A 27,873-nucleotide genomic window follows, 5' to 3' on the forward strand; every position below is an offset into this window, starting at 1 on the left:
TAAAACTGAAGAGAGGTTCATTGTAATCAAACTGCACTTTGTATGTTGCTACTTCCTGAAATAATCTGGAACTAATGTATCTAAGCAACCTACTTCCTGTTCATTGAGTTATAAGCTACCTAAAACCATGACAGACTGGTTTTTTGTTACAAGAGGAAATGGTTCCATTTAAATTCAGAACCTTTTGCTAACGTGGTCAGGAGGTTCTGAAATAAGATTTCACTTCTGCCTCAAGCTCATCAGTGTGCCCTTTGCCACGCTTTGAGATATCTCTGGGTCCATTCTGATTGATTTTAGCTTTTAGCTACAGGCTTTCGGTAGTTATGTAACATACACCATCTTGAGCGTAAGATTTCTTTGGTATAGTCTTTTGGTATTTTATAGATCATAGAAACCAAATCATGTCATTCTTTGGTGCATTTCAGGATTTAAAAAAAGAAAATATTGTTTCTTAAGGCTGTGGTTCTTTCTTCTAAACCACCTCCCCCAGATTCAAAAAATCAAAGAGTTTACAGCATTCATGTTTGCGTCATAAAGATTTCAGATTCGACATAGAGCATGTAAAGCTCTTGTAAAACTCTACACCACTCATTTTGTACGCTTGTCACATATAATCTATCCTAGATCCCGGGTATGTGTTGTAAACAAAAGGGTGTTACTTTAGGGTCTCAGTTTATTTCCTCATCTGTCAAATGGAGATAATATTCTTTACCTTGAGACATATTTGCTGTGCAAATTAAATGAAAAAAATCGAGGTGAACAAACTGTTCACCTGTTCAACTGTTCATCAATACAGTACAGTATTGATCATCCAAAGTGTTAACTTAATTGAAAAGCATCTCAGGTTGGAGGTGGGAAATAGCCTGGTAATACCTGAAGCTGGAAATCCGGAGACTGAATGTGAAGCCGCAACCTCGCGTGTAGGAGTTGGGAAGCCTCGGACAGGCCACTTTCCTTCTGTGAGTGCTTCTGTCATCTCCAAAATGTCTCTGACTGTGTGCAAACCTGGGGCTGTGCTGGAAAACTGGAGCGCAGAGTGGAAGGAGGAAACCTCTCAGGTCCAGGAACGGTGGGCTGGGGTTGCTGGGCATATGAGCTTCTCAGTCAGCCTTTCTGATGGTCTGAGACTTGACCGCTGTGTAATAAGCCACCTATGTAATGGGCATCAGAGGAGGTAATGACTAGCAAACTGAGGAATACCTTTCTCTGGGAGCCTGGGTCAGGCGGTGTAACCGGGAAGAACCAGGAATTTTACTCCGTCTCCAGCAATTGCTGTTTACAGTCTGGAGACAGATTCTTTCCATAAAGTTTTTAAGCCAAGCAAAGGAGAGGCCCTGAGGCTTCTCTTTGGATTATTCCTATTTGCATGTCTCCTTCTGTGCCCCCCGATCCCTGGCGTGTCTCCAAGAGGCTTCTTTTGTACTGTGTATGAATTAATGCCCCAATTTGGTGTTGGGAAAGATGTCCCTCTAGAGAATCTCTAAAATCACCCTCAGGATTCCATTCTTGCCTTTACTTCATAATTTAAACCTGGAGACCTGCCAATCCTGGACATTGTAATAGGAATTCACCAAATTTATCTTTGTTTTATATATCAAGATTAATTTGTTTTCCCAATGCCTCGTCCTCAATTTGCCTACATCTCCTCATTTCTCAGAATTTTTCTTTTCTTCTTTCTCATCCCAAAAGATACTTGAACTTGAGGGGGATGGGGGAAGCTTCCAGATCTTTTATATTACGTATAAGATTTAGCTATAAACAATTACCTCTTAAAAAGGGGGCTTACCTGGGAGATTACTCTTACTGCTTACTTTATGTTTTCATAAACTGAATTTGATATACAATGTATAATTTTTATTATCTGTTAAAATTCAGGGTTTTTTTTTTTTACATTATAATTACAAGACTTTCCAATGACTGCTAAGTGGTAAAGGATATCATCTATGTCTTTTTAAAGTACATATATGTTCCTTAGTGTGAATCTTATCTATTTTAATTAATATGACTTTTTTTCTCCAGAACCTCAAAGGAAAATAAAATTTCAAATGAGAAGGCTCATTTGTTTGATGTATCTCCTAAGTTTTGCACATATAAATTTACCCCCCAGATATTTGTATAGCCACTCTCAAGCACATAAGTCTCCTTCTCCTCTCTAATAAGCATAGCTCTTCTTAGCATGTTGGGCTTTTCTCAGATGGAGGACCAAGGGGCCTTGGGGTCATCCTTTTTGCATAACCTGTTGGTGTCTGATAATGTAGACATACAACTTAACAGACGTGTGGGCTGACTTCATAGATGCCTCTGTGTATCCTGGGTGGTGCTTGATTCTGGAAGGTATTTAATCAGTACTCAGGAGTGTTAAAAAACAAAATTCAACCGAGTAAATTTGAAGATCTAATTGGCTTTATTCAGCAATTCATGTCTCGGGCAGCATCCCATCTAGAAAGGAGAAAGGCACTCTGAGAAGTTGTACAAAATGGAAGGTTTTATAGGCGGAGAGAGGGTGGGATGGAAGTTACAAGACTGGATTCTTTCAGGCAAGGTTACCGTCCCTTAAAGAAAAATGGGGTTTCAGGCAGATTACCTCACTGACCAGGAGATTCCTGGCTGGCTGGTTTAAATTCGACTCCTGGGAGAGGCTGGAACTGCAATTCCTTTAGGTATGAAGTCTTGGTGGGGCTTAGCACAAGCAACTCCATTTTGGGGTTGTTGTTTCTTTTTAATGGGAGTGCAACACATGGAATATCTGGTTGACCCAGGGTGTAGTTAATTTGGCTGCCACAAAATCAAGGCTTTACTGTATTTTAAGAATTTTAGAATTGAATTTAAAATTTCTGGTTTAATAATTGTTGCAGTTTGTACTGTAGAGAAAAGCACTGGCCCACCAGTCAGGGGACCTGCAATCTACTTGTGGCTTTGTGACCACCTGGGTGACCTTGATCAACACACTTTCTCAAGAAACAAAATGGCCCCATGGGCCCTTTCCAGTTTGAAACCTCCCTGATTCTATGCTGTGCGGTGAAATGCATGCCGAGGAGGAACTTGTCCTCGTGAGGCTGTGTGGTTCCAGGTTACCTGAAGGGCTGTGCTTTGATCCCATGAACCTTTTTTCTCATGTGACGCCTGTATTGCTGCTGCTTGAGCCTGAGATAATGTCTCAGAGGAGATGGCGGAAGTGGCCGCAGGCTAGCCTCCCCCATCAGCTCTGTGCTTTTCTGCATTTCAGATGCCTGGGACAGAGGACCCCCAAGATGCGTGCGGCCCCGAGGAATCCAAGGGGCCCTTGGAAAGTCCGAAACAAGGAAACAGTAAAATGAAGCTCAAGAGTCGTCTTTCAGGTATGTGGACTCTTTGCCTGATACGCCTGCCTGAAATGGAGCTTCCAGCCTCAGGAGTTGGGGAAGATAAAGTCATTTGCAGGATGAGCTCTTTTTTTCCTTAAAACCTCCAAATTCTTTTTCCTTTTGATGGTGCAGGCCCCGGGCATAACAACCACCTTCAGCCTGGCTGCCCACGTCAGTATTTTTATTTGAGTCATAATGAAATGAATGTCAACATCTCTGTTTGCCTTTGCTTAAACATAAATTTCCTGTAGTGTTTGGTTCATTTACTTCAACAGGATTAAGGTGACCCTTTCACTGTGGAATACTCCTGATGGCCTATCTTTCCAGCAAACATACCTCTTCCTAAAACCCCTGGTCCATGGGAACCTGGGGCAAAGAGCTATTTATTTAGTAACAAATCTGCATCTCAACTAAATGGGGTAGGGAAGGGGGAAATGGGATGGAGGTGTAGTTTTTGTAACAAATAGATTTGACATTTCCTGGGCACATCATAGCAGCTGGCCTAGGCCCTGAGAGAGAAAGTCAGAGGCTGTGTGTGGGGACTTTTGTGGGTCTGAGGCCCTTTAGCCTTGACAGGCTCTTTCTATAGAAAAAGAGGGAAAAAACCCGCAAATTATATTTCATGGCTGCACTGGTATAAAGATACAAGCTGGATTCATTATCATCTATTAATTACTATTATGTTCATTTTTTTTCTCCTGAATTTAAAAGAAATCAAAACATTTTTGCGGGCCCCTAGAAGTGGCATGGGCCCTCAGCAATGTGTCTGCTGGTCTCATGGAGAAATCACCCCTGGCTTACCCAGCAGCGAAAGACATCTGGTCTAGCAGGAAAAGCAAGAGTTTGGAAGCTTGGTGGAATCAAGTTTACCCCTCAGCTCTTGAGTTACCTTATGACCTCGGGCTGGTTATTTAACCTCCCTGAACCTCCACTCCCTCACCTAAAAAAAGAGATTATCATCCTGACTTTGAAAGGTTGAAACAAACAAAAAACACACATAAAAGCACCTAGTACAAAGCATGGTGTATCGCCATCCCCCAGTATGTCAATTTCATCTTCCTGCTGTCTCTGGCTGCCAACCAAGAGCATCTCCAACCCACATTGCCTGCCCCCTACTATTCTCAGGTAAGGTGGCGGGTTTAGGACCATAAAATACATCCATTAAAAAAAAAAAAACCACTCAGTGACAAAATGAATTGCTTTGTATTTGTAACTCAGAATAATTAGGTAGTGTCTATCTGACTGAGTGTTAGGATATCGGTTTGCGACAAAAAGCAATGTGATGACCAGAGGCTGATAAGACTAGAGGGAAAGCTCATGTTGATGGTCCTCACATGGAGAGAACGAGCAGCTCCCCTTCAGCCCCGAGGAACAACTGAGAGAAATACATCTAAATCCTATGTGTGTTTGCGGTGGGGAAGGAGGTCTTTAGGTCAGCTGTCTGATCAGCACCTTATAAACAGTTCCCAGGGGAGGGTCATAGAGCTCTGGGGAAATACAGGGACCTTTGAAACCAGTGCAGTCACATTCCTCATTTTATGGATGTGACCAGAGAAGTTAAGGGGATCCCAAAGGTCACTCATTCAGTCTGCCTTCCAGACAGAGTTCTTCCTACCCGCCCCTTGGCTTCCTGAGGAACTTGGAGAGAATCCCATTCCCCAGTCTGGGGCTTTACGGATACAGATGTGGGGAGGGGATCTTAGCTGACCACCTTCCAGGTCTATGATTCTCCATGTTCGTACTATTAATTTAGAATGTGCAAGACATTTGGCTGAGTAGTAAATCCAGAACTGGCTACTGTTTGCCACAAATGGATGCCACCCTCTCTTCCTGTGTTTTTCCTAGACATCCAAGGCCATAACAAGGAAATATAGTAGAAGAAGCACATGCACAAAGTCAGGAAGAACTGTGTGCAATTCCCAGCTCTGCCATTACTGGCTGTGTGACCTGGGACAGGTGACTTAACTTCTTTGGGTCTCAAATTTTTCACCTGTAACATGAGGGTTATAATTGCAAATCAGTGTGAATGCCTTCTAAATGCTGGGCCTTGTTGAGAGATCCAGTTGAGCGAATGCATATGGTACCGCTACTCTAAACTGTGGCAGCAGTAGGCCCTCACCACATGGTAGCTGCCACTGTTAATGACTGTCATCATTAATACCACGTTCATCATTGTCATTTTCATTATCATTATCATGGTTCTCGCTCCCTCTCAAGAGGGGAAGATGCTTGAATGGGTTCAGATAGGAAGACTCTCAAGAACTTGCGGTCATGATAAGGCACAAACAGGAGGTCTGAAGACTGAAATCTCTCTGAGTTGTGACACTGGGGGAGGCATCCAGAGGATGTAAGGTAAAGGATGGCCGGTACGTTGGCGGGGCGTGGTAGAACATAGGAGGAGGAAAACCGGGATCTCGACTGGGGACAAAATGCGTGAGAAATACTTAGGGACGATGGGGAAAAGAATTGGTTAGACAAGTTTTTGGCAACTGTTTTTCTGCCTCAGCTATCTGAAAGATCCAATAATCCAACAGTAACAACGATTCAGTCCCAACAGAGAGATTAGAGGGAAGGAGATTCTTGGCATGGGAGGTGATGGTGTGGGCAAAATTGAGTAAAACTTCAAGTGATAGTTATATGCTTCCCAGTTTGGGAAAGGATGTGGGTAGAGGACAAATCCTCTCCTTTGAGGACCAGCAGGCTAGAGCAGTGAATTCATGTAGCAGGATAGTGGGAGCTAAGACTGGAAAAGTAATTTGGAGGCACGTTAAAGAGGCTTAAGGAATTGGTTCTCCATTCAGTGCTTTGAAATATGTTCAGTCTAAAGACATTTGAATGCAGGAGATTTTAATGTGATCACCTCCTAATTTCTGTGTCCTGTAAACCTGGATATTTATTTCATATTTTCTTAAGCGAGTCACTCTGGTATTCACATATCAGTATATTATCTACAGACACTACCGTATGTGGTTTCTCTTCTATCAATGGCAAGTGCTTCCCTGTCAGCTCAAAAGGAATTTTCTTCTAATAAATCTTTTTCAGATGAGTAAGCATGCCAAGATAGATTAATCTGGTCATGAATTATTAAGTCATGAATTATTAAGGAGTTTCTGTAAAGAGTTTCCAGCCATTTCCACTAAGATTTTGGCCAGTCTGGCTCCAAAATGACTAAAGCGATTTCATGGAACGTTTTTCCTGATATTCTAACCAGAGTTTTCTTTACTTCATACCTCCTTTTTTGCCAGCAGGGTCCCTTTTAACTTTGGTATTTTTGATTTATCCATGTTAATGCCTTAGGTTTGTGAAAATGAAAATTTTTCTTTTGATTGCAAAGGAATTTCAGGTGTTTGAAAACCTGAAATTTGTATCACAAAGTTAATATGTACCTTTTGAAAAACCAGGCCTTTAGTGATGTCCATTATAATATAACTGTATCAGCCCTGTTCTAACTTTTCATCACTATTAAAAACTCATCAATATATTATATATTTTTAAAAGAGTACAGAATCATCTTGTTTTATTCCATGAAAAACTTCCTGAGAAATTTTTAGATAAATTGAAATTTTAAGTCATCAAATGAAATATTACATAGTCTAGGAGAATTTGATATTTCAAAGAATCTATATGTATATATAGTTATATACACAAACACATATATATACATGGCTCTCCGCATATATATAGTATATAATATAAACATCATAATATGATTATAGCTACATTCAATGTAATTGATCCATCATTTAAAATTAAAGTCCCTTAAACCCTCATACACTGTTGGTGGGAATGTAAACTGGTGTAGCCACAATGGAAAACAGTATGGCGGTTTCTCAAAAAACTAAAAATAGAACTACCGTATGACCAACCAATTCCACTCCTGGGTATATATATTTAAAAAACACTAATCCAAAAAGATACACGCACCCCAGTGTTCACAACAGCATTATTTACAATTGCAAGATATGGAAGCAACCTGAATGTTCATCAGCAGATGAATGGATAAGGAAGATGTGTATATATATACAATGGAATATTACTCAGCCATAAAAAAGAACTAAATAATGGCATTTGCAGCAACATGGATGGACTTGGAGGGTATTATGCTAAGTGAAAGAAGTCAGACAGAGAAAGAGAAGTACTGTATGATACCACTTATATGTAGAAGCTAAAAAATATGACCAACTAGTGCATATAACAAAAAAAGAAGCAGACTCACAGGTATAGAGAACAAACTAGTGGTTACCATTGGGGAGAGGGAAGCGGGGGAGGGGCCATAGGGGTAGGGGATTAAGAGGTACAAACTATTAGGTATAAAATAAGCTACAAGGATATATTGTACAACACAGGGAATATAGTCAATATTTTATAATAACTATGAATGGAATATAACCTTTAAAAACTGTGATTCACTATATTGTACATGTGTAATTTATATTATACATCAACTATACGTCAATAAAAAATAAATTAAAAATTTTTTAAAGATTAAAGTCCTTTAAACTATCTTATTTTAAAATAGTGTATAATATAAACTAAGTATGATAAAGATGTCTTTAAAAATCATTACTATGATGATTTCTTAAACAAGACACGAGTACTAACCATAAAGGGAAAATATATGTTGTTCTACATTAAAATTATGAACTTCTGTTCATCAAAAAATACCATTGAGAGAGTGAAAAGGCAAGTCACAGACATGGAGAAGATATTTGCAATACATAGATCCCACAAAGGACTCATATCCAAAATATATTAACAATAAAAAAAATAAAACTCCTGTAAATCAACAGAGAAAAATCCAATAAAAGAATGAGCAAAGAAAAAAAATAATAAAATTTTCTAGTAGTCCAATTTAAAAAGTAAAAAAAAAAAAAGGAATGAGCAAAAGACTTGAACAGCCTCTTTACAACCTTAAAAAAGAAAAACAGCCAATGAATACTTGAAAAGAAGCTCAATCTCACTAGTCCTCAGTGAAATGTAAATTATGAACCACAGGGAAATACCATTATATATCCAGCAGAGTGGCTAAAATTAGAAAGACTGACACTGCTAAGTGTGACAAGGAAGTGGAATAACAAGCACTCACACACCCTGGTGATCCTGCGTGGTGAAGGGGAACACATACCTGTAACCCTGCCACGCCTCTCCTAGGTACATCCAACAGGTACGTCACAGAATGTCCAGTAACAGTATATTCTAGATCGGGGTCAGCAAGCTTCTGCCCACAGCTACATTTGTATGGCCCACAGATAGAAATGCTTTCTACATTTTTAGTGCATTGTAAAAAAAATTTTAAAGAATGTGTGACTGAGACCATTTGTGACTCATAAAGCCTAAAACATTTACTATCTGGCCTTTACAGAAAAAGTTTGCTGACCCTTATTCTAGATCTGAAACTGGAAACAAATCAAATGTCCATCAGCAATAGAATGGATAAATAGATTGTGCTGTGTTTATACAATGAAATAGCATGCAGAAAGGAGATGAACAAACCATTGGAATGCAGCAACATGATGGAATTTCACAAATACTAAGAACGAGGAGCCAGATACCAAAACAAGCATATTGTATGTGTTCGTTTATATCAAGTTTGAAAATAGGCAAGAGTGATCTGTGGTGTTAGAAGCTGGGATAATGGTTACCCTCGAGTGAGGGGGTTAGTGGCCCAAAAGGGGATTTGGGGATCTGGTAATATTCTGTGTCTTAGTCTGGATGTTGGTTATTGGCATATTTATTTTGTGAAATTTCATGGAACTGTATGTACACTTAATGATTTCTGCCCATTTCTGTAAGTTGTTATACTTTAACTAAAAGTTTGTTTCAGTAGTCATTGCTATACATGGAAAAAGGCATCCCCCAATCATGGAACTATACCAGCCACAAAGTGATATTCCTCCAGCACTAAGAAGTCATCTACTGATAGCATTCTCACTATTGTTTATTGCCTTATCAACCACAGCTACATCTTACTTGGATGAAACATATACATTGCCCCTTTTTGAAGCTGTTCACTTCAAAAACGAGCACTTTCTTCAGAGTCTGGCATTATGGCCTCAGCACGCACCAAGCTTACACAGAGCTTGATGGCAGAGTGCAGTGAGCTGGGTGCTTTGAAAGTATTGAAGTATTGGACACCAGGCCGTCTGAGCAACCATGAATGTGGGTGGAAATCAACAAGTTTATACCTATGCATGCTCTTAGGATTCCCTTCATTCTATATCAAGTCATGTTTTCCCTCTGTTTTTTCAAGGGGGTGTGCACCGTCTAGAGTCTGTTGAAGAATATAATGAGCTGATGCTGAGAAATGGGGACCCCCGGGCCAGGATGTTGGAGGTCTCCCGAGATGGCCGGAAGCACTCTCTCCCCCAGCTCCTGGACTCGACGGGCACAGCACAGGTAGTGCAGCACCGTGGAGCCCCTGGCTTCCTTATCCAGTCACAGCTACTTGGTTAGGGATGGAAGAGCATGTCTCCAGCCCTGGGTCTCCAGGTTTTCTTTTATTCTCTCGGAGACCAGCAGGAGCTTCCGTGTTCTGAAGGCCTGTCCGTCTGTGAGGGCCAGGGGTGTTCAGGACTAGGGATATAGCATAGTCAGTGAGATCTGTCCAGGGAGGCTAGAAGGAAGTAGTCAGCCTAATATTTGAAAATAGAAGAGAAGAAAAAAAACCTTGATCCTCTTTCTACTGTGTGTTTTGGAAACGAGAGCTGCTTTCAACTGCCAGGAGACAATGGCGCCTCACGGTCTGTGGCGAGAACCACCATCTCTTGTTTAGTGGGTGTGTCGTGTGTCAGCATAGCCTGGTGGGTGGGTGGGTGTGGGGACGTGTGAGGGAGGGAGGCGGTGGGGTGTGCCTATGCTGTGCCTGGGATCCTACCTGTTATACAGTAATGACTCAAGCAGCCAAGGTCAGAAGAGGCTGCGAGAGGGCGGAGGAAGGTGGGGATGTTAATATTCCAGGGCCCGTCCCCACCAGAGCTCGGGGCTCCATAACCCTGCGCAGGGGCTCCCCCTCAATTCCGTCATCCTCAACCCAGTAGAAACTGGGTAGACGTCTCATCACCCAGTTGGAGGCAGGCTCAGTCTCTGGGGAACTTGTGGAGTGTCTTTGAGTCCTGGCACCATCGGCCAGAGCGCTCAAGAGGAGTCACTGGCATCTTGTCCCCAGGCCTGCAGTGAAGTGGAGATGGAGGAGGAGGGTGTGGCACTTCCTGTAAGTGCGTGGAGACTCAGATAGTTGAGTTCTAAAAGACCTGCCTCAGGGCATCTGGGTTGGGCCCTTGCATTTTGTGTCTCACCTTTTTACAGATAGGACCACAGAATCCCAAAGAGGTTGAGTATTTGGCTCCAAGCGATGCACCAGAATCCCTGTGCAGGGAGTTTTGCCTGACCAATAAAATTAAAAAGTGCCCGTGTTTCAGAGGCAGCTGCTGATTAGGCTGTCTTGTGTTGAATCCCCCCAATGGCAACTTGAATTGGGGCACCGAGCAAAAGCAGAGCAAAAAACTTGCATAGGGCCTGGTTAGAACTCCTCCAGACCCGTGTCTGGAGACAAGTCTGTGGCCTGTGCAGAATGATCCAATTGGATCAACAGAGGCAGGGGGGAGATCAAGAAGTCGTAGGAGAGCCGCGTTATCAGAGGATTCTAGTTAATGAGGAAGGTGAGAGCGGATCTGCTGCCATCATGGCCAAGGATGTCCAGCATTGAGGTGCTGATTTCCTAACTGACCTGCTGAGGAAACCTGACCGTATTTATAGCCCAGGAATACCTATTGCTTCTAACCAGGCTTCTAGGAACCAGGAAGCACAGGCTAGTGAAGATTTTAAGGAAGAAACTTTTTTTTTTCCTCTTCAAGTTGTTCTTTCCCTTGTCTTCTCTTATTTTCTGCCTTTTTTTTTTCCTCCCAGGATTCACCTTCCTTCCTTCCTCCCTCCCTCCCTCCTTTCTTTTCTTTTCTTTCTTTCTTTCTTTTTTCTTTCCTTCTTTCTTCCTCCCTCCCTCCTTTCTTTTCTTTCTTTCTTTCTCTTTCTTTCTTTCTTTCTCTCTCTTTCTTTCCTTTCTTTCCTTTCTTTCTTTCTTTCTTTCTTTCTTTCTTTCCTTCTTTCTTTCTTTCTCTTTCTTTCTTTTTCTTTCTTTCTTTCTTCTCTCCCTCCACTAAAAAGTATTGTCTAGAATAGAGCTATCCAGTAAAGCTTTCTGCAGTGATGGAAATGTTTTATGTCTGTACTGCCCAATATGGTAGCCACATGTGTCTTTTAAGCACATGAAAAGTGGCTAGTGAAACTGAGTAGTGATTTTTTATTTTAATTCATCTTAATTTAAATATAGATAGCCACGGGTGGCTAGTGGCTGCCATATTGGACAACGGAGGTCTAAAAATGTAGTGGGACCCCTGAAACTCTTCAGGAGAACAGTGAAGCATGCTGGCCTCTGGTTGCCAAAGGGGAGATGGAATGAGGTGCTGCTGGAGGTTGGTGATCAGAGAAAGAGTTCCCCTATGAGTCTGCACATGAACCTCTGTATTTGAGAGCTATGTCTGGCTATTTCCATGATGGTTTTGGTAAAAGGGTGGTAACCTGGCCAAGCCAATGTCATTTTTTTAATGAATCAGAGTCTGGGAGGCCAACATGGCTGACAGATAATTTTGTAAAACAGCAAAATACAATTGTTCTAAGTTGCCAAGAATACGAAAATATCATTAGCAGATATCTCATTTCTAACTTTGAATGTAGAATATGCTAATTAAGGATAAACTATTTTCTACCATGAGCCACAACTACTGAACCCACATACCACAACTACTGAAGCCTGCGTGCCTAGAGCCCATGCTCCTCAACAAGAGAAGCCACCGCAATGAGAAGCCTGTGCACCTCAACGAAGAGTAGCCCCTGCTCGCCACAACTAGAGATAGCCTGCATGCAGTAACGAAGACCCAACACAGCCAAAATTAAATAAATAAAATAAATAAATTAAAAAAAAAAAAAAAAAAGAATAGCAAGGAGCTAGATTGTCGCAATGCTTTAGCAAGAGATTCGTTCAGTCTCTTGTTATAAATAGTGCACCCTGCTTACACACATGGATATGGTGGGTGATGGACAGGAAAAAGAGATCGAGATTTTGAGCTGCTGTGTGCCAGGAAGGGAAAGTGTGGCTTGTGGGAAAGTATTTTATTTTCCAAATGTGAGGGATTAGAACTAAAGCTGCTGCAGTCTCTCAGCGGGATCTTTTATACTAAATAACAGTTGTCTGGGTTTGCGGTTTGGGCTTTATAAGAAACAAGGGCTTGCTGAGTTTTGAGTGAGTGAATTAAGCTTAAAATTGTGAGATACTTTCTAACCATGATTGTGAACTTGGGGTGGGGCGAGGGTGACTTCCAAGGGAGAACCTGAGCAGAGGATGGTCATTCTGTATCTCCGAGGCCTCTCAGTTTCCGGTTCCTAACTCCAATCCAGAAGGCGAGAAGTAGGATCTGTGGAGTAGGGTCAAGGAAAGAGCAGCCCCAGGTGGTTGCCAAGCAGTTCTTTATGTGGGGGGAAGAAAGCATGACAGTCAGTGACAGTTGGGGCTGTTCCTTCAATGTTCTTTATGATAAACTTTATTTAAGCCACTGGACCAGATATGGACCAGAGGGCAATGGCTGTCTAACACAAAAGACAACTGAGGTTTTCCAAATCTGAGTATATTTTTATGCCAGAGTCCACAGCAGGATGAGTGAGACTACCTCTGACCTCATGTGCCGATTTCTAGGAATACCACATTGTGAAGAAGTCCACTCGCTCGCTAAGCGCTACTCAGGTGGAATCTCCTTGGAGACTCATTCGGCCATCGGTCATCTCTATCATTGGGCTGTACAAAGAAAAAGGCAAGGTGAGCTCCTTTCTGTACATTGTTTTGCTCTCCAGGTAAATGTTAGCATATATGTTTTAAATGGTTACTTTTTAGTGTTGTTTTTACATGAAATAAAAAGTAAAATGTATAAAGAAGAATAGATTAAGTGGTCTTTGGGTGGATTTGATTGGATTCCCTGGCATCCTTTCCTGTGGGCCTCCAAGTGACATCGTACCATATTTGCCCTTATGATTTCAGGAGTCACCGCCTGGCAGCTAGGGCACAATCAAGGATGGGGTAAATGCCCCAACTTTTACCACTATTGAAAGAAAGTCAGACCCTGCAGCTTCAGAGACTAATCCCAGTTATCCTTTTGAATGAATTTCATGGCATTGCCATTATTATAAGAGGAATAGTATAAATAATTTGATATTATACAAATATCAAAATATCCATTTTGATATTATACAAAAACAAAAGAATAAAACAAATATGGCACCTGCAGTGTGAAATGACTCTCATGAGCTATTAGTTGAGCCATGTGAAATTGACATCTTTGGAGATCAAAGATTGTCAAATCTAGGCAATTTCATATGTTTACTTAAAACTTTCACCCTTTAATGTAATGCATAGCTAGCACAATGCAAATGGATCTGAGGAGGGAAATGGTGAAGGGAACACAAATTTGACTTTACAGCTAGTTAGCTTAACTCTGAGCCTGTTTGGGAAGGACACCTCAGTTAAATACTACAATGAGAAGGGTGCCCTCAGTGAAATACTGCAGTGGGAAAGGATGCCCTTAGTTAAATACCACACTGACAACCTGGACCCCTACCTCCTTTGCGTGTAGGGCCTTGGCTTTAGCATTGCTGGAGGTCGAGACTGCATTCGAGGACAGATGGGGATTTTTGTCAAGACCATTTTCCCAAATGGATCAGCTGCAGAGGACGGAAGACTTAAAGAAGGTAGGAGAAGGCCTCTTGGTGGTCCTCAGTGCAGTGAGCTTTGATCCCAGGAGAATCTGCCTCCGTGCAAGATGTGAAGCAAATGGCACAGCAGCTAAGTCTGTGGGCTTGGTAGTCAGGTAGACCTGGGCTGAATCCAGCACTTACTACATCATGACCTTGGACAATTGATAGAACCTGAGCTTCACTTTCCTCTGCTGTAAACTTGGGATATTAATACCTACCTTGAGGAGTTCTTGTGAGGATTAAATGAGACATTATGTGAGAAGTGGCTTGATATTTTTATTTGGGTCTTTAAATGTGTCTTGTCCCCTGGGTCTTTGATTGTGTTCCTTGCCTTGAAAATTCCTGAGAGTTTGCAGTGCATTCTTGCTTCGGGGCTGGAGTACAGAAACATCTTTTACATGCTCCGTAGCACCTACCATTTTGCACACATGTAAACATACTAGACAAGCACTTTTTGCTCCCAGCTTTATTGAGATATAATTGATAAACTGTGTGTCTTGAAGGTGTACAACATGATTTGACACACATATATTGCAAAATGATTGCCAGACAAGGTTAGTGAGCACCTCCGTCACCTCACATAATGACCTTTTGTGTGCTCGTGTGGTGAGAACATTTAATATCTACTCTCTTAGCAATTTTCAAGTATATAACAGTCTTGTTAACTATAGGCCCCATGCTGTACTTCAGATCCCCAGAACTTGTTCATGAATCCTGATTTTTCTCCTCCTTTTTCCATACTTCCTGCATGGAATGATTGAATCACACTATTTCTAGTTACCTTCAAAAATGCTGTGACTGTTCAGTTCAATTGGTCCAAAGATAGGTGCTGTTGTGTTTAACCAGCTTATTTTCTTAAAACTGATTAAGAGTGAATTGGAGCCTCCTTTTTTGTAGGTAGAGCAATCCCAGAAGCCTGTGTGCTAACGATAATCTGTGACCGGGCTTAATTTTTTTTAATTAATTAATTAATTTTTGGCTGCATTGGGTCTTTGTTGCTGCTCGTGGGCTTTCTCTAGTTGCGGCGAGCGTGGGCTACTCTTTGTTGGGGTGTGTGGGCTTCTCATTGTGATGGCTTCTCTTGTTGTGGAGCACGGGCTCTAGGCACGGGGCTTCAGTAGTTGTGGCACATGGGCTCGGTAGTTGTGGCTCAGAGGCTCTAGAGCGCAGGCTCAGTAGTTGTGGCGCACGGGCTTAGTTGCTCCGCGGCATGCGGGATCTTCCCGGACCAGGGCTTGAACCCGTGTCCCCTGCATTGACAGGCGGATTCTTAACCACTGTGCCACTAGGGAAGCCCAGGCTTAATATTTTGATGGCAGAATATTTATTTCTGTCTCAGAGGAAGAGTTAACTCCCAGGTGGTGTTTGTGTCTAGTTTCACAACAATGTAAAATTTTAGCCAAGCATTTTTATAATGGATGTGCCATGTGTTCACTTGATTGAAATTCATCCTGCAATGCCAGTAGAATGGAACAAAGTGGAGGGGAAAAAAAATCGATAGGAGAGGTTAACAGCACTTGCTTCTCCTAAATACTGTATTTTCATATGTATTCACTTACAATAAATAGAAGTCATCAGAATGGATTTTCAACCTGTTGGATGATCTGTATTTTAAGTAATCTTGCAAAGATTTTTAAGAGCATGAGCCATTATGTTAATGTTTCCACCCTTTTCCCAGGTGGAAACAAACCAAAAACCTCGCCTAGTTGAGTAATTGGTTATACCAGGTGATTTTTAAACAGATTATTTCACTTATTTTACAACTTCTGTAATTGCGTTAAAGAGAAGGCACATAACAAATGGGTGGGGTACAGCTACCTTTTTAAACTCATATACAGGGTTCCTTTAATGGAATACCCCACGTGCTCCTGGGATTGGCTGTTCATGAGAGGAGAAAATGTGTGTTCTTAGGCTGCTTTGTACTTTGTTGTAAGTAAAGGGAGTTCCTCGTCTGTACCATACTTCTGTGCAAGGTTCATCTGTTCTTCTCTCTTGCACATCTTTGTGGTGTTTTTGATGAACTGCTATTCCCAAAAACAGACCATGTCACAAGAGTACAAAACCGGAAACTAGCTCTGTTAAGTCAACAGGATGTCCAAGTTCTTTTATGTTCCCAGCAGACACTATCAACAACTTGAAAAATGACCTATGCCTTCTTGGAGTTGAAGATGAGTCCAGGATAGTTTGAGAGAGAAGAGAGAAAGAGAGAGAGAGAGAAAGCAATTTGATGTTAGTCTACAGTAATCTCTTAGATAGAAGCGTATAATAACTAGCCAGCTTAATGACTGAGAACCTTGAACACCATCAGTAAGACCAGGCATCTAGACTACGGGGCTGGATGTAGACGTGGGGCTGCCACTCCTAAATAATATCTCACGAGTTTTTTTGTCTCTATCATTTAAACCATTTTTCACATGCCATGTCTTTCTGCAAATATAGGCAAGGCTTCTCACATGTTACGTGTGTTTGTGCTTCACTGCCAGTGGGTTTAAGTTGTAAAACAAAGACTATAAGAAAAGACTAGGAATTCAGTTTTTGTAGTTTGATCTCTAAATGTAGAACATCTATTATCAGACTTGGCAGTGGCTAGAGAATAAGATCTTGATGCTTCCCACAGTTGTTTTAGTTAAAGATGGAAATATAGAATTACTGCAAAAGAATATGCATTGTCATTTATTGTCCCATTTTGTGACATTCCTTGGAGCTAAACTAATGAAAATAGATTGGAACAATAAAATTCATCTTATAGAGTTGTAAATCAGGGACCATATGGTATCTTATTCTAGTACTGACCAAGCAGATTCCAGTAAACAAAAACTTGATGTTAATGTAATTCTCAAATTTGGTCACTAGGGGATGAAATCCTAGATGTAAATGGAATACCAATCAAGGGCTTGACGTTTCAAGAAGCCATTCATACCTTTAAGGTAATGACATTCTTATTGATCTCCTTTATCTTCTTTGTTTTTCTTTATTTCCTTCTGGTTTGGGTTTGGTGATTTTTTTTTTTCACCCTTTGATAAAAGGACAGCCTGAATGTTTTAGCCCTTCTTTCTTCTTGTTTCTTCAGCAAATCCGGAGTGGATTATTTGTCTTAACAGTACGCACCAAGTTACTGAGCCCGAGCCTCACACCCTGCTCCACACCCACACACATGAGCAGATCCAGCTCCCCAAACTTCAACGCCAGTGGGGGAACCTCAGCGGTGGGTGCCGATGAAGGCAGTTCTTCGTCCCTGGGACGAAAGGCCCCCGGGCCAAAGGACAGAATTGTCATGGAAGTGACCCTCAACAAAGGTGATACCAGCTCTTCCTCACTTTTGTTACATTCTCTCAAATAATAATTTGTAATCTGTTCTTAGGTTAATTTTTTATATTTTTTTCTATGAATTGCTCCTTTGGAACACTCTGCTACCAACAACATATGTTATTCTCTAAATGGACAATGGGATCAAAAGTAGAGATTTTAGTCATTTCACTAAAGTGAAGGGAAGTTACCAGTAGCACAATTTTTTAAGCTCTCTCCAGATGAATCACGGTGTGTCAGAGACTCATGTGAAAAACATCACTGACTAGCTTAATTCTAGGGCTAATAAAACATTTTAAAGAATGAAGAATATAGTCAAGAATACAGTTAACACCAGTAACTGAAAGTCCTGGGTGACACCAAATGTTATCACTTTTAATCTTTGTCTCCTTTTCCTCCCCACCAGCTATAGAAATATGGTGAGCAATTAAATAACCAAGAGATTAGTTGCTAAAAAGAGAGGCGAAAGAAAACCTAAAGTTGTGTATCCAGAATAGAAAATATTACTTGGACTCTGCCTATTTCCAAAAACAGCTTCGAGGAGGCTCTTTAGACTAAGAAGAGGATGGACCGTTGAGTAATTCACAGTCCGTAGTTAGCCCCTGGTTCTGCCGTGGACTCATTAACAGAATATGGCCCTATTAACAAAGAAAAGCAAAATTTGTATTCTGAGTCTGGTCCAAAAATAAATGGTTATTGGTCAACATATACATTAATGCCGTTTCAAATCACTTAATACTGCTTTTCAGTTTTTGTTGTTGTTTTTAATTTTGTTTTCTTTCAATGATGCCTCCCACAGAGCCCAGAGTTGGATTAGGCATTGGTGCCTGCTGCCTGGCCCTAGAAAACAGCCCTCCGGGCATCTACATTCACAGCCTTGCCCCAGGATCAGTGGCCAAGATGGAGAGCAATCTGAGGTTGGTTGTAAACCTGAAAGTTTAGAGTTCTGGTGTGTTTGTGAATATGCAAATACATACATATGTAAGATACCTGCCCTATTACATTCCCCTGTGGGATTCTAAATGTTTGTATTATTTGCAGTCATATAGCCAGGATTACAATCAAAAACATCTCCAAAGATGAAAAGATAATATAAATGAAATTTGGTTGAATTCAAGAACTCTGGATCTTGGCTTTCCCTACCAATTTTGTTCTATTTGGACTCAGAAGTTCAGTCTCAGAAACCTGACACAATACAACTCTATATAGATATCTATGATTATCCAAATATTTTCTTTCACTTTTATATTCATTTATGTAAAATTCATATGAGATACTGGGAACTTCTCAAAACGGTTCAGAATCACTGGATACAAGAGAGTCCTGAAATCATGCCCTTGAACAGGAGGCCTTTATTATTAAGTACAATCTCCTGAACCTTTCCTGTTGTTTTGTTCCATTTTAAGAGGTGATGTCTAGATGCTTACTGTCTGAAATCACCACATGTCTGATTTCTCAGTTCAGCTAGTTGAGTTGTAGATTGGGTATTCTGTTTATACAAGAGAGGTTTAGGTATTCTATTATATAGTAATTGCAATGGGTCTGTGCCCACCTAAACTTCACAAGAATGTACACGTATTGCACGAAGCACTCTGTGCAGACAGTATCATCTTTCTCCCCTCGAAGTTTCTAAGTCCTTGAGCAGTTGAGGAATTGTCAAAATGACATTCCTTGAGGTTGCCATTTTGGGGCGCTGTTAATAGATTATATTATGTTTTTAGTTAATCATCAGAGTGAATTTCCATACCAAAAAAATTTAGCAAATCATCCAAAGTACATTAAAGAAAATATACTTTTAGAACCCAAGGAAAAAAAATCCTCTAATGACATCCCAAGATGATGTTTCTTTCTTGAATGGTTCCATATGTCTGGAGCCTGCCAAATGAACATTCTTCAAACCCCACATAAAGAGTCTTTGTTCTCTCGTACTGAGTTCTCTCCCTATAATTTCAAGTCAAAATGGGCATCTTGTCCCCAATTTCTCATTTGTTCAAATTTGAAACGTTTTTACAAATTCTTGGGTAACCTTTGAGCTTCAGATATTTCCTTCTTAAATTATATTACAATAATCATTTCAAGATGGTAGGGAAAAAGAAACTGATGGTGGTCGAGGGACTGTCACTTGATGATCAAAAGGTAGACAGACCTGAGATCAACAGTGTGTGACATCCGGGTGACCTCTCTGAGCCTGTGGCTTTATCTACGTAATGGGAATAATAATACCTATTCAAAGCATTGTTATGTAAATCTCTGTGTATAGTGCCTGGCATATACTATGTGTTCAAGAAATGGTAGCCTTCATTGTTGTCCTTATTATCAATTTTATTTAACTTTACTACTTCTGAAAATGCAGATAGATATGCGTAATGGTCTTTGTCAGTTTAAAACCTAATGTGTTTATGACTGTGTTGCTTTTTTATACGTATGCAAAGATGAAAGGATGTCATTTGCTTTGTTAAAGTATTCAGAAAATATTTCATATTCTAAACCTCTCCCAGAAGGAAATCTTGTAAAAAGCTAACTGTTACCGCAGAGAGTTGATCATGTTGCCTCCCTAGCCGCGGAGATCAAATCCTGGAAGTGAACTCAGTCAACGTCCGCCATGCTGCTTTGAGCAAAGTCCACGCCATCTTGAGCAAATGCCCCCCAGGACCCGTTCGCCTGGTCATCGGCCGGCACCCTAATCCAAAGGTGAAGTATTTCATACTCTCCTGAGTATGGGAAGACAACTATTTGTCCAGTAGCAATGACACACATGTTCCTATGCCTACTCTTTGATGAGACAGTTCACCCAGCTGGGGATGGGAATCAGCCTGTGGCCACACAGTGACCAAGGTAAGTGATACACATGGGAAATGAATCATTGATCTGGACTTCTTCATCTCCACACTCAGAAAATTTTATTAGAAAATGTTGACAATATGATTGGTGAATTTAAAATTTGTGGAAGGTAGGAGTGCTGGGTTCTGAGTAACCCCCAGCTGATTGTTCGATTTCTGGTGAGATACTTAACCTCTTTGGGTTTGTGCATCCAGAAAATCTGAGAGCAGTAAACTAGGTGATCTGTCCTGGCCATCCTTGACCTGAGCAAAATACTCGTGTAATTAAGGCTTAAGAGCCCACTAATTTTCTTTCAGCATCAATATCACAGAGTTGGCCCATACTAACTTGCAGATAATCATAGCCCCCGTATCGTTGGCCTCTGCTATTTACTTGGTTGTATCTCTTCTACTTATGCGATTGCTTTTAATTTTTTAAGCTAACCACAGGACACTTTAGCAAGTTCAACTCAACCCACTTCGAGTGCTAAATTTTGTTGTTTTTGAGCACTCCAGGTAAAAATCTTTTAAAATTAGCCTGTCTCTAACATGGTAATCAGGTTGTATTTTACAAAATTTGACCTTTCAACAACTCAAAATGCTTATTAAGAACATTAGCTCTTCCCATGCCCATCATGTGGCCATCCCCTTTGTATTATTTGTAGTATTATTTGATTACATACTAAATGGTCCCAGGCTTCTGTACTGGATGGACTCTTGTGCCATTTTAAGAGTAAGACTTCTGTGCCAGGAGACCTGATAGGTCCTCCCATGGGCCACATCTGAGATTTCTTTAGTGCATTAACTTTACGGGGTCATTTTCACTGTCTCCGTGGTGTTCACTTGTTGTCCAGTTTCCCCTGTACGAATAAGCGCTGTCCAGCTATGACTCCAGGCCTTGATTTGGGAAGGTGATGTCATCCACAGTGCTTGAACAACGATGGCCGTCAGACTGATTCAAACTCAACCCCACTGCTTTCTCTCCCCCAGATCGTTTTCTCTTGTCTACAAGCATTCTTTAAAATGTCTTACATTAAAAACTGCTTGAATAAATATCATTAATAGAAAATCAAGTCCTGCTTCCTCCACCTTTTTCCATTTTTTCTACTTGGCACTCCCCATTTTTCTCCTTTCTGTTCTGTAGTCCTGACTTTCTCTTAGAATCTGTTCTACTTTGTCCCCCTGCTGTCCCCATGGCTCTCTCTGGGGCACTTTTAACACCACTTTGCCTCATAGTCTCAGCTCCTCCCTCCGGGGTCCCCCCTTGGATTCCACTACCCAGGTGGCCACTCCTCTCACCTTAGGAAGCAGCCCAACAAGCTGTGGCTGACCCAGCACATCCCTCAGCAACATAGAAAATTAAGTTCTCCGTGGTCTGCAGTCGTTGGCTTCCAGGCATGCCCGACTTCAAAATCCATTCCAACCTAACACAGGTCATGATTTGTTCGGAGGTCTGCCTAATGTCAGCCCAAAGCATCTGCCTAATCCGCCAGTACAATCAAACATCAAAATGGCATTCCAGTGCAAAGCATAACAATCCTGGCGGACTGGTGGTCTGTGACCCCGTGGAACGCATGGGTTGACTCATGTTTCTAGCCGCAGTAATATGGTCGTCAGGATGGTGCTGGAGATGTGTCCAGTGAAACCAAATTTCAGTATTTGTTTGACTGGATTTCATGTTTCCTCCTAGGTAAACATGGTGTTCTTAGTTGTAACATCATACTATATTTTCCTTTTGGTCAAGATTCCATTTTACGTTGAATGTATTTTTGTACCACTTATCCCAACATTTTATGCCAGTAGTACATTTTGATACTAAATGTATGTGCTTCCTCAGTTTTCATGTTGTTCCAAGAGAAATACCACAAGGATTTTCTTTTCTTCTGTTTCTCATAATGACTGGAGCAGTGGCTGCCCGATTGGGATATTCAAACCCTCCAGGTCTAGACAAGCTAAGATCTAGACCTGCTCGGGTGGCAGCTTCTAGCTTACGTGAAGTAGAAGAAAGTAACAGAGGCTCATTATTAATTGGTCTTGCGGCTTTCAGCATGATTAGAGTTATCCAGGAAATCTTTCACTTGTTTCAAACCCCAGCCATTTTTTTCCCACTCAGAAAAATAATTGCAAATATTGAAAGTCTAATATCAAGAAAAATTTGCAACCACTGTTTAATGGCTCAATTATACAAAATTACTCTTTGCTTTATGAAGGTATGTCGGCGGCGGGGAGATGTGCCTGTGTGCATGTGTGTGTACATATTTTATTTCCTGTGACGACTACTGGAGAGTGTTACACAAAAGCTATGATGTGATAATGATGTATCTGTTAGGTTAAAGTGTCATGCTGAATCCTGTACAGAAATATTTATTTACTTCTTAAGGCAGATTGCAAGCTTATCCAAATATTATTTATGCTAAATGTTATTTTAGTACACAAAATGACCATTCTACATTTAAAATATTCTTTAAAAAAGAAACTGTACAAGTTGCATAGTTGTCTTTTAAAATATCTCATAGTTCAGCATATATCAGGCTTTTTAAAAATCTTCCTACGAATCATTACAGTTACGGATAACAACTGATGGGGGGTGGGGAAATCCATGAGTTTACCATGATACCAATAAATATAGAAGGAAAAGATAGGTATCAAATCACCGTTTTGAAAACTTCATCGCAATTATTGATTCAGCGAGAATAATCAATGATGCTGAAAGCATTGGGTGGATATATTGGGAAGCAGGATACAGACGGAGTTTCAGATTGTCTCCTGCCGGATTACTCATTAATGACGACGACAACAGCAACAAATCCTGTGGAGAGATCTGGTGAACTCACCTTAAACAAGGGGTCAAAGTTATCCCCAGACATGAAGCCCACTGACCCTGAGTGCCTCTGTGATGCACTGAGAAGGGAAAAGTTTTTGTAGTTTGGTAGTTTTCCTGCCCCCAAATGCATAATGTAAATCTAAGCAGGAAGAAACTATCAGACAACTGCTAACTGAGGGTTTGGATTGGCCTGGTTTCTTTCACATTGTCAACACCAGGAAAGACAAAGGCTCAGAACTGTTTGGGGTTAAAGGTTGCTGAATAGACGTGAGACCAGGACCCTGGGTTGCCTGACCCCCGCCCTAGCCCCACTGCGCCCTCCCACCACCACCAAAAACATTTTTTTCTCTAAAGCATTGCTAGGCAAGGAAGTTGATGGGTGACAGGCCACTAAAGGTCCACCACAGATAAGGAGCTTGCACCAGAATGTAAATCGGTCACATCACTGTGCACACTGTTTAACTCAGTTGACATTTTTCCCCTCGCAAGACATTGATCAAAGAAGCGGAGCGCTGATTTACATGCTCGAGGAAAATCCTTATCTCGTCCCAGCCTGGCGTCAAACTTTCGGTGAATTATTTCCAGCCTAAAGACACACTCTGAGTGTCTCTGAGCATTTCTGAAGGATAGTATTAGGAATGTTAAAGGTATATTAGACGGTCGTTTGTATCAACGTTAAATTTCCTGAACATGATAATAGTACCAGGGTTATTTAAGAGAAGGTCCTTGTGTTTAGGAGATACTTGCTAAATTATTTACAGGTGAAGGGTCACGATGTCCGTAACTAACTCCCAAATGGTTTAGTAAAAAGTTATAGCTGTGTGTGTGTGTGTGTGTAACGATGCAGCATGAGTATAAATGTGGCAGAATGTTAAAAAATAGCGAGTCTAGGTGAAGAGTATACTATTCTTGTGCTACTCTTGAAAGTTTCACCTAAGTTTGAAATTGTTTAAATAAAGTTTAGGAAAAAATAATTAGAAGTGAGTGTTCTAGAGAGAGGCACATATCAGCCATGTTGTTGGTAACTAGAGCTGAATGCTTTGCTTCGTGAACTTGGGAACCCTTTGAAGTTCTTGTTTTGAATACATTGTTTGAAGCAATCGTTAACCCAGCCATACTACCTTACATGCCCTGATTTATTGCTTCAGGGGGTGGTCATAGTCTTTGGCCCTGCAGTTTTCCTCTTTATCTGCACTCCGGCCTCTGACTCTGGTCCTAGCTACTTTTATTGGGGAAAAATAAATAAATAAAATCGTCTAATTTGTGCTTTCTGCTGACAATCAGGTTTCCGAGCAGGAAATGGATGAAGTGATAGCACGCAGCACTTATCAGGAGAGCAAAGAGGCCAATTCCTCTCCTGGCTTAGGTACTGTAATTGCACATCTTCATTCAACATTCAGAAGAGTTTCTCATTGAGTTCCCCCCAGGGGCACTCCCCTGCCCAGTATTATTGGAGTCTTGGTAATTATCACATTTGGCAGAAGTAGCTGTCAGAGAGATTCCATGCTTTCTCTTTGCTGCCGCTGCTGCTTTTGATTTCTGCAGTTATTTAATATGCTGTATTAAAGTTCCACCGATGCATGCATGCTTCTTATACTGCTTTAAGATAATTTGCAAAAATGAGTTAACAGCATTTCAGGTGTTTATGTACAATTCATTTGAAATGTTCTAGGTGGAAATGAAGTGCTACCAAAATACCAGCTGTTTTGGTAGACGCAGGATACAATCCATCCAAAAACCTGGGATTTCTTTATATGAATTAAAAGTTTCAACTCAAGGGTAACAGAGGCTGCAAAAAATCATGATTTCCCCCTTCTTAGGTGGAAAGTTCAACCAGAGAAGGATTGAGGTAGTAAGAATTTTATATGAATTTAAAATATGAAACTTTGCATCAAGTTTGAAAAGTAATGTTTCCTGTAGAGTGGAAACCTAAAGGGGCTCTGCAGACATGTCTGAACTCAAGATATTACTGATATTAAGATTGATGTCGGGAGGAAACTGAGGCATGAGTTACTGGTTGTCAGAGGCAAAGGAAGGCATACAGTTTTTTGGCAACCATGAAATACCCTAATTATTTACATCCATAATTAATCTATTGAAAGTAGGCATAGCCATAATGGGCTCTTTATTCAGCTAACTCGTTCTCCTGACCTGCCTGAAGGCTGTCCTCTCATAATCCCAACATATCCACTCAGTCAGTTATAAAAGATTTTATTAAGCCATGATCCTCAAGCCCAAGATCTTTTTGCTCATGGAATATAATTTAAAGTCTCAATGCTGAGTCTTTTTGTCCTTCAACTAAAAACTAAAATAGATATTCAGCCCTCTCCCTCATTCTTCCATGAGTTTTTTGGGTGGTGTTCCTTTGTTCATTCATCCTTCAATCCATTTATCAAATATCACTGAGCACTTCCTAGATCCTAGTGCTAAGCCCTGCAGGGCCAGATCACTGATACGTAAATAGTCGAGGAAGGCGATGAGATGCATCCACTTGTAATTAAATTATATTGTGCATATGGAAATTGGTATATGGGTAGTATAAAACATTTTTGAAATTCAGAAGAAGTTTCTTCCAACTGGGATCATCATGGAGTTAGCAGCAGCTGAGGGCTTGAAGCATGAGCAGAATTTTGGGAGGTGGGACAGGATGGGGATCAGGTACCTAGGTAGACTGCATGCACGTCCATACCCACGCACATGGCCCCTCTGTGCCAGTCAAGCGAAGGAGGTTTTGTTTAATATGCTTGGCTCCTTCTTTTCCAGTTAAGGAAGTGAGCCTGTTTGTAAGGATTTGAGCTTCAGTGACAATATGGTGAATTTCTTCCCCAACAGGTACCCCCTTGAAGAGTCCTTCTCTTGCAAAAAAGGTGAGTCAAGACACACTGCTGCCTCGCTCAGCTGGCCCACGAACCAATTCCTGAAGCCCATAAGTCAAACTGCAGACCCCAGCCCATATGTCTGTCCATGAGACATTTTGGCCACTTTACACAGGAAATGGCAACAATGTTCATTTGAGAACAAGTATACAAATGTGTGTTTCTTTTATTAAATATTCATCCAGGAAAAGAACAGAACAACAAAATAAAAGAACTAAGCTACACTTTGAAAAATAGCTGCTTCATAATAAAGGGGGACCCTGGTCAGTTTGCGGGAGGGTACCTGCAACTTTAAGGAGAGTGTGGAATCTTTCTCAGGTGGCCGTTCCCAAATCCCAGTGGATCAGAGAACAGGAGTCAAACTCTCCTGTTTTGTTGTTTCATCAATAGGCTGAACCAGTGGCTTGGAATTCCATTCTACTTCCTACCTCTTCCTCCAGTGTTTTTCCTGGGATGGTTGATGTTTTGCTGCTGTGGCTTTTCTGATCACAGCCAAAAAAATATTTCTTAGAAACATTGTCTGGCAGCCATTGCCTTTTAATGCATTGTTTAATTTAGCCGTCCTAAAGTAAATGGAAGTAGGTGTTTACCATCAGAGCTGTTTTGAGTGACCGCGGATTAGAACAAAGTGTTTTCGGGAAGATAGGATGCAACTACTGTTTAAAATAATCTGCTTCTGGTGCAAATTCCTCATCCCGCACTGCCTTCTTCAACAGGACTCCCTGATCTCTGAATCTGAACTCTCCCAGTACTTTGCTCACGATGTCCCAGGCCCGCTGTCTGACTTCGTGGTGGCCGGCTCCGAGGATGAGGATCCCCCTGGAAGTGGCTGCAGCAGCTCCGCGGAGCTGCCTGGCGCCTCCCGTAAGCCATGACTTTCCCGATTCCACGATGTGTTGGTTTATATGTCACGGTGCTGGGATACGAAAAGAGAACTGGAAATCACACCTCTGGTTGAGAAGAAGCCACCTTTCTACCCTGGCTAAATTCAGAGTTTGCTCTCGGAAAATGCAGCCCACTCTCAGTGACTGGCCCCCCAGTTCTGTGGTAGATGGGCTGGGCTGACGTTCTGTACCCGGAGTGCTGAAGGATGCTGAACCGCCCCCCTTTGGATGGTATTTACACAGTGTAGTCTTGGAATTTATGGCATCGAATCGAGGCTGGCAACCTGATGGCCTTATGTTTTAGGGCAATCCTAGCCAAACTCCTTCCCTCACTAGGCCCTACCTTAATTCTTTTGAAGAGGGCAGTGAGTGAAAGATTCAGAACTTAGACATTATCAAATAGGGATTTTTAGAAAAAAACCTCATTGATTATTTTCTCAGTATAATCAGAAATAATGATCTGATGTGAACCATACTGACTTCTCATTTCTGCCGGTGTGGTTTCCTTTTGCTCTTTTCTAATGTTTGCATAAGAAAATCCCTGGTCTCAGGCGAGGCAGATGAGAACCCATCTAGCTCATTTGGAGCAGTTGATGTGCTTCCTCTGGTCTCTGATAGAAAAGTTTCAAGGCGGAAGCACGTGTAATTTTTCACTACATTTAACGAGAAGCGAAGAGTTTGCAGAGCAGCCCACGCTTTCCTTCCCTTCCCAGGTTGGAGTTTATAAATCATGTGTAATCTCAGGCTTCACTGTGCCCGTTAATCAAGCCCCACCCCCAACTTTTGCAGATGAAGGAAGGACCTCAGGTGATAAGAAGGCCCAGGTGTGCAGGACCCGTTGGTCCCCAGGCATCCTCCCACAGAGGAATATTTGGCAGCAGCATTTAGGTCGAACCCAGTAATGTGTTAGACATCACGGATGTTGACAAGTTAATACATTTCTGTCTCTAGGCAGCACACATGTTTAAGTTAAACAATCCAGAGGTTAAGATATTTTTAAAAAGTAAAAAAACAAAAAGGGAG

At 41.2% G+C, this 27,873-nt stretch overlaps 1 protein-coding gene across 15 annotated transcripts in view; it reads left to right on the top strand.

Moving 5' to 3' along the window:
• Positions 1 to 27,873, top strand: part of PDZD2 (PDZ domain containing 2) — a 387,522-nt gene that overhangs the window by 330,700 nt on the left and 28,949 nt on the right. For all 15 annotated transcript variants that reach the window (XM_082382135.1, XM_082382125.1, XM_082382136.1 and 12 more), the window contains 11 exons: positions 3,227 to 3,338; positions 9,595 to 9,740; positions 13,090 to 13,209; positions 14,021 to 14,135; positions 16,995 to 17,068; positions 17,212 to 17,437; positions 18,247 to 18,364; positions 20,006 to 20,138; positions 24,375 to 24,456; positions 25,923 to 25,957; positions 26,683 to 26,830. In XM_082382135.1, the coding sequence (XP_082238261.1) occupies positions 3,227 to 3,338; positions 9,595 to 9,740; positions 13,090 to 13,209; positions 14,021 to 14,135; positions 16,995 to 17,068; positions 17,212 to 17,437; positions 18,247 to 18,364; positions 20,006 to 20,138; positions 24,375 to 24,456; positions 25,923 to 25,957; positions 26,683 to 26,830 (1,309 nt within the window). The remainder of the gene's footprint in view (positions 1 to 3,226; positions 3,339 to 9,594; positions 9,741 to 13,089; positions 13,210 to 14,020; positions 14,136 to 16,994; positions 17,069 to 17,211; positions 17,438 to 18,246; positions 18,365 to 20,005; positions 20,139 to 24,374; positions 24,457 to 25,922; positions 25,958 to 26,682; positions 26,831 to 27,873) is intronic.

The sequence above is a fragment of the Balaenoptera borealis genome (assembly GCF_965194805.1).
Source record: "Balaenoptera borealis genome assembly, chromosome: 2".
In the NCBI taxonomy this organism is placed as follows: domain Eukaryota; kingdom Metazoa; phylum Chordata; class Mammalia; order Artiodactyla; family Balaenopteridae; genus Balaenoptera; species Balaenoptera borealis.